This window comes from Penaeus vannamei, chromosome 5 (assembly GCF_042767895.1).
Source record: "Penaeus vannamei isolate JL-2024 chromosome 5, ASM4276789v1, whole genome shotgun sequence".
NCBI lineage: Eukaryota > Metazoa > Arthropoda > Malacostraca > Decapoda > Penaeidae > Penaeus > Penaeus vannamei.
In genome coordinates this window covers 296,992-304,491 of record NC_091553.1, presented here as the reverse complement: position 1 = coordinate 304,491, position 7,500 = coordinate 296,992, and the positions used below count along the sequence as shown (strand labels likewise).

Genomic DNA, 7,500 nt, shown 5'->3' with positions numbered 1-7,500 from the left:
ACGTGGGCGTAAGTAACGATCTTCCTCATTGTTAGCGAAGGTTATCATGAAATGGGGAATTGATGATAAGGATCCATGTTTGCGTGCGAGTGTGTGTAGGGTTCATGAATTAGAATGAGCGTGTGTGTATGTGTTTATATGTGTATGTTAGTGTGTGTGTGTGTGTGTGTGTGTGTGTGTGTGTTAGTGTGTGTGTGTGTGTTAGTGTGTGTTAGTGTGTGTGTGTGTTTATGTTTGTGTGCGTGAGAGTTTATATTAGCGTGTGTGTGACTGATTGTGCATGTTTGTGAGTATATGTGATACATGTGTGTATGTGGAAATGCGTTCATCTGTATGTGTGTCTGTGTGTAACTAAAGAACACTCTAACAGGAATTAGTTGTATGTGTTTGTAATAACAAATAGGTATTTGAGATAAGGTTGGAACAAACTATTGATTGATCAGAAGCATATTTTTTTATAATAATCATTCGAAGAGAATTTATGTATTATGATATGAGATTGAGAAAAGGTTGGAACAAACTATTGATTGATCAGAAGCATATTCTTTTATAATAATCATACGAACAGAAGTTATGTGTTATGATATGAGATTTATCGACACAAGGATTTTGATGAAAAAGATTTGTTGAGAATGCAAAAGAAAGTTGGAAATGATTTATGAAGATCAGATTGATCATATTTTTTTTATAATAATCATGGTACAAACTATTGATTGATCAGAAGGAATTTCTTTATAATAATCATACGAACAGAAGTTATGTGTTATGATATGAGATTTATCGACACAAGGATTTTGATGAAAAAGATTTGTTGAGAATGCAAAAGAAATTTGGAAAGAGCTGAAGTGATAAATCATCTTCATCTGTCCCTCAAAGAATGAGAAATAGAAAATACAAAGTAAAATCACGGAAGAGACCTCTGGATGTATTTCTGTGTAACTCCAGCCACAGGTAAGTGAAAATTGGCGCGACAGACCGTAGAGTTACAACAATTACATCCCAGGTAATTTGGTCGCCACAGTCCAGAAAATTGCAATTAGGAAAGAGGAGGAAGGGGAAATGGAGAGAGAGAGAGAGAAGAGAAAAGAATACAGAGGAATTGGAATAAAATGCAAATGAAAATTCAAAAGCAGACAAATATAAATAGATAAAAAGTGCTGGTAACGATTTGGAAAAGGGTTGATGAATTAAACCCGTTTTCAAAGGACAGGCACGGATGATTAAAAAAAAAAAAAAAAAAAAAAAAAAAAAAAAAAAAAATCGTCAAACAGATGTTAATAATACATTGACCCCAAACAGGAAATGGAGAATTAAAAACCAGATAAAATTATATAAAACGAAATAATCATCTATAAATTCAGAGAAGCTACGGGGGTATTACTTTTACATGAGTGTGAGTGTATGCATGAGTGTATGTATGGTCTGTAGGTGTGTGTGTTTGAGAGTGTGCGTGTCTTCTAATTTAATGATAGGTGTTTCATATAGAAATAAACAACATTGATAGAAGTGTTTTAGATCAATAAAAAGCAATACACCAACCCAAGAATTTACAACCAATTATAGAAATAAAATAACAACTACAACTCGTTGATAATACAATAGCATTTAATACCTTACCTAAGTTCATACATCAAAGAGAAATATTAATGTTTCTCTAAAGATCATTTCGAAATAATATTTTTTAAATGAACTTCCCAGAAGATAATGAGATTAAATCCAGATAAAAAAATAATTAGAAAAAAAGGAATTTAAAAAATCACGATTTTTTCATTCTAGTTCTAGGAAGAAGAAACTGAATGTCAAAGGGAATCACGAGATAAAGAGGGAAATAGGAAAAAAAACTACGCCTGACTTTGGAGAGAGAGAGAGAGAGAGAGAGAGAGAGAGAGAGAGAGAGAGAGAGAGAGAGAGAGAGAGAGAGAGAGAGAGAGAGAGAGAGACAGAGAGCAAGAAAGAGAGAGAGGGGGAGAGAGGGAGAGAGACAGAGAGAGGGAGGGAGGGAGAGAGAGAAAGAGAGACGGAGGAGGGAAGGGGGAGAGAGAGACAGGGGAGAGGGAGGAGAGAGAGAGGGAAAGAGACAGAGAGCGAGAGAGAGAAAAGAGAAGAGAGAGAGAGAGAGAGAGAGAGAGAGAGAGAGACAGAGAGAGAGAGAGAGAGAGTGAGAGAGAGAGGAAGAGAGAGAGAGAGAGAGAGACAGAGATAGAGAGAGAGAGAGAGAAGAGAGAAAGGGAGAGAGAGAGAGAGAGAGAGAGAGAGAGAGAGAGAGAGAGAGAGAGAGAGAGAGAGAGAGAGAGAGAAAGGGAGAGAGAGAGAGAGAGAGAGAGAGAGGGAAGAGGGAGACAGCGAGAGGAAGAGAGAGAGGGGGCAACATTAAAAGATAAAACAAAAATAAACATCTATTTTCTGCGTGATGAAACGTAATTACAGGGGTGAAAAAGATATCGAGAAAGAGAATGAGAAAGCGAGATAAATAGAGAAAGGAAGAGAGAGCGAAAGAGACGAAAAAAATGAAAAGAGGAAACACAAAAAACGAGAAAAAAATATCAAACAAGAAAAATAATAAAAAGAGATTTTTTTAAAATGAGAAAGCGAGAGAGAGAGAGAGAAAAGGAAGAGAGAACGAAAGAATCGGAAAAAAATGAAAAGAGGAAACACAAAATTCGAGAAAAAAAAGAAATACCAAACAAGAAAAATAATAAAAAGAGAGATTTTTTTTTATGAGAAAGCGAGAGAGAGAAAAAGGAAGAGAGAACGAAAGAATCGAAAAAAAATGAAAAGAGGAAACACAAAAGCCGAGAAAAAAAAAGAAATACCAAACATGAAAAATAATAAAAAAGAGAGAAAAAAAACAAGAAAAAAACAAAAAAAAGCAGGCATGAAAGAGCCTCGTCATTAGAATGATGGCAACAACCTCATTCTTTCGCCCTAATCCAGTAAATGGCTCTTACAATCAGGGTTTCACAGTGAGGGAGAAGAAGAAAAAGTGTTGGAACTTTCCTCCGCTGAAAGGATTCTGGGTCTCGAGGTCGACGGGGAAGAGACGGAGACTTCGGAAAGGTAAGAGAGATTCCAGTTGATTTCTCTTCTCTCTCGTCTTCTTTGCTTTTCCTTTTTTTTGTCGTTTTCTTTGTCTTTTCGTTTCGTTTCCTCTTTTTTGTGTCGTTTTCTTTGTCTTTTCGTTTCGTTTTTTTATTTTTTATTTCGTTTCCTCTTTTTTTGTGTCGTTTTCTTTGTCTTTTCGTTTCGTTTTTTTTTTTTTATTTCGTTTCCTCTTTTTTTGTGTCGTTTTCTTTGTCTTTTCTTTTCGTTTTTTATTTTTTTATTTCGTTTCAGAGAAGAAGTAAAAATACTTCACTCATCATTAAGCATGTATACAGAATGTATTCCTACCCCTCCTTCTCGTCTTCCTCCTCTTCCTCTTCTTCCTTCTCCTCCTTCTTCTCTTATTCCCTCCTCCTCCTCCTCCTCCCCTCTTCCCATTTCCTCTTTCTCCTCCTCCTCCTCCTCCTCCCTTCCTCCTCCTCCTCCACTTCCTCCCTCCCTCCTCCTCCTCCTCCTCCTCCTCCTCCTCCTCCTCCTCCTCCTCCTCCTCCCTCCTCCTCCTCCTCCTCCTTCCTCCTCCTCCTCCTCCTCCTCCCTTTCTTCCTCCCTCTCTTCCTCCTCCTCCTTCCTCCTTCTCCTCCTCCTCCTCCTCCTCCTCCTCCTCCTCCTCCTCCTCCTCCTCCTCCTCCTCTTCCTCCTCCTCCTCCTCCTCCTCCTCGTGACGCAGAAGCCGCCGTCTCTTCGTCAAGGAAACCCACCTTCCTCATCCAATATTAGGGCCTTTTTACATCTTTTTTGCTTTTTGTTCTCTCATTGCTTTTCCTTTTTCCTGGGGGGGAGGAGGGGAGGGGAGGGAGGAAAGAGGGGATAGGAAGATAAAGCGAGGGAGGAGGGAGGAGCTCATCCGGGAACTGCTGACGAGGGCCATGCGGGAGGGACGGAGGGAGGAGGGAGGGGAAGGGGTTTGGGAAGGGCTATGAGGGGAGGGGGAGAAAGGAAGGAAGAAGAAGGAGGAGGAGAGAGGAGGAGGGAAGGAAGGAAAGGGAGAGACGGAGGGACGCGAAGGAAAGGTAGATATAGATAGGTAGAGAGAGAGAGGGAGAGAGAGAGAGAGAGAGAGAGAGAGAGAGAGAGAGAGAGAGAGAGAGAGAGAGAGAGAGAGAGAGAGAGAGAGAGAGAGAGAGAGAGAGAGAGAGAGAGAAAGAGAGAGAGAGAGAGAGCAGAGAGAGAGAGAGAGAGAGAGAGAGAGAGAGAGAGAGAGAGAGAGAGAGAGAAACATATAGACAAACTGGCTGACAAACATAGCCAGAAATCAGGATTGAATAGGAGGTTTAACAGACAGAAAGGAGAAGTAAAGAGAACAAAGAAAAAAAACAAAACCATAACGAAGACCAAGAAATAGACAACCCAAACCGTCCTTGATTCCATAGTCTTGACCCAAGCAAAGACGGAAGTGAATATCGTTGCCACGCATTCCCCGTCTCTATGAATAGCGGAAGGCATTCGCTCGTGTGAGTAAACCCTCATTCCCTCATTCCACTTCGGAAGTTCTTTTCAAACTCTAGATTGCAAAGAAAAACACAATACCGTGTTGATAATATGGAAGAAAAACCCACAATGCACAAACTAGATTCATTGAGGAAAGTGAGACAACATTTTCGGAATCGTCCTCGATCCCATCTTCGGATCAGAAACTGTTGTCTCACTTTCATCAATAAATCTAGTTTGTGCATTGTGGGTTTTTCTTTCAAATTCTAGATTATTCCCACAATAGCGAACACCCATTCTCCTTACAGTGTTGTACATAAATAGATAAGTAAATATACGAGTAAATAATCAATCAAATAAATGGACATGTAGATAAACAGATAGATAAATAGATGAATAAAAGAGAGCGAAAAACTTTTAGATCCTGAAACCAAATAGGGAAAAAGTTACCCACGATTGTATCACTTGTTCTAAAAACAAACAAGTTTTCCTCAAACAAAACAAGTGAAAGTTTGTTTTGAGATGTTCTCTTAATGTACTTTGGATGTTTTGTTCTCTATGTTTCCATCCGTGGTTCACTTCTTTACCCTTTGTGTTCTTAACCCTTTTTGCTCTCATCTCAATTCTGTTTGTATGCTCATTTGTTTTCATGCTTGGCGGTGTGTTATTGTTTCAGTTAGTTATTTATAGATTTATTTTGTTTCTTTAATGCTTGGCGGTGTGTTTATTTATTCAATTAGTTTATAGATTTATCTGGTTATTTTTACACGTTAATCCATTGATGCAGAAAGACAAATAGATAAAAGAAAAATGAGAGAAAGAGAGAGAAAGAGAGAGAGAGAGAGAGAGAGAGAGAGAGAGAGAGAGAGAGAGAGAGAGAGAGAGAGAGAGAGAAATAGATTGATAGACAGAGAGAAAAAATAAACAGAGAGAGAAAGAGAGGGTGAGAAACAGTCTGACAGACAGATAGAGAGACAGACAGACATACAGATAGATAAGTCGATAGACAAAGAGATGCATAGACAGGCAGATAGATCGATAGATAGACAAACAGATAGTTAGACAGACAGACAGATAGATAGGTGTGTAGTGAATGGACAGAGAACCTTCACCAACACTGATAATAAAGAATATAACGCCAGTTGAGTCACTTATCTGCAAAGAATATTTGATTTCTGTCTCATTTCTTGCTGGAGTAGAAAAGAGAAGTTGAATAAATTAATTCCTGTTTTTTTTTTTTTTTTTTTTTTTTTTTTTTTTTTTTTTTTTTTTTTGATAAGCAGGGATGGGATCCTGTAGCGGGATGTCATGCCTTCGCTGTCATCTTCTCTTTCTGTGATGTTTTCTCTCCCATTATCCTTTCTCCTTGCTTCCTCTCTACGTATATGAGGTCATACGTAGAATATATGAAAATGTCCTAACGCGATCTAATACGCGTGGTTACGATACATAATGTTGTAATAAATATTCTACTTTTTTACTCGTGTTCTTTTGATGTGTAATATTTCTGATATTTTTTTCAGTTCAAATACTGTCACTGTTTTTCTGATGCATTAATCCTCATATACAAATCACATTTTTGAGTCATGTTATTCTGGTAATAATTACATAATATGCATATATATTTTTAAATTCTGACATACAATAAATCTTCAAACATACAATTCTTCTGACATAAGTATTTCCGACAAAAGTAATATCTCTGACATATACAATGCTTAAGCCACATATAATATATCTAACACATACACAATACTGTTGACACATATCAATATCTCAAACACATGTCGAAAAAAATCTTACACACAAATACTCTTAATACACACAATACTTTTGACACACATCACATCTGACACATTCACTCCCGGCACAAGCAGCGCATCCTCCAGCACCCTGCCCCAAATCCTCCTACAAGACCCCCCTCTGTCACCTGACGTCTTGACCCCTGACCTCCTGACCCTTCCTGACTTGCTGACCCTTCCTGACCTCGCATACCAACCCTCCACATCATAATCCCTGACTTCTTGACCCCTGACCCCTGACCTGCTGACCCTTCCTGACCTCGCATACCAACCCTCCACATCCTAATTCCTGACTTCTTGACCCCTGACCTGCTGACCCTTCCTGACCTCGCATACCAACCCTGCACATCCTAATCCCTGACTTCTTGACCCCTGACCCCCTGACCTCCTGACCCTTCCTGACCTCACCTACCAACCCTCCACATCCTAATCCCTTTCTTGACCCCTGACCTCCTGACCCTTCCTGACCTCGCCTACCACCCCTCCACATCCTAATCCCTGACCCCTGACCTGCCTGACCCTTCCTGACCTCGCCTACCAACCCTCCACATCCTAATCCCTGACCCCTGACCTCCTGACCCTTCCTGACCTCGCCTACCAACCCTCCACATCCTAATCCCTGACCTCCTGACCCTTCCTGACCTCGCATACCAACCCTCCACATCCTAATCCCTGACTTCTTGACCCCTGACCCCTGACCCTTCCTGACCTCGCATACCAACCCTCCACATCCTAATCCCTGACTTCTTGACCCCTGACCCCTAAACCCCTGACCTGCTGACCCTTCCTGACCTCACCTACCACCCCTCCACATCCTAATTCACCAACTCCCTCTCTTTCCTGCACAAGGAAGGTCAGGTTCAAAGACCGAGGTCGCGGCCTTCACCTTTAAGCGATCTCGGGGCTGCAGGAGGCACTCAGGAGGCCCTGTCTCGCCCAGGAGGAGAGGAGGAGTCTCGCTCGCAGGAAATGTGGCTGATTGGGGCGGGCGGGGGAGGGGTGCGGGGTGGGCGGTCCACGTGTGTGAGTGGGAGGGGGGGGGGCTGTTTGTATGTGTGTATATGGATATATATATGTATGTGTGTGTTCATATCTATATATCTATATTTATATATCTATCTGTCTATATGGCTATCTATCTACATAGACAGAGAGAGAGAGAGAGATA

At 40.6% G+C, this 7,500-nt stretch overlaps 1 protein-coding gene across 1 annotated transcript; it reads right to left on the bottom strand.

The window, feature by feature from the left end:
• Positions 1-6,537: 6,537 nt before the first annotated feature.
• On the bottom strand, positions 6,538-6,996 carry LOC138861868 (spidroin-1-like). Its single transcript, XM_070122276.1, has one exon. The coding sequence runs from the start codon at positions 6,994-6,996 to the stop codon at positions 6,538-6,540; it is 459 nt and encodes a 152-aa protein (XP_069978377.1).
• Positions 6,997-7,500: the final 504 nt, after the last annotated feature.

Excerpts from the sequence above, each read along its gene's own strand:
- LOC138861868 (XM_070122276.1), bottom strand. The coding sequence starts at position 6,996 with ATGTGGAGGGTTGGTATGCGAGGTCAGGAAGGGTCAGGAGGTCAGGGA.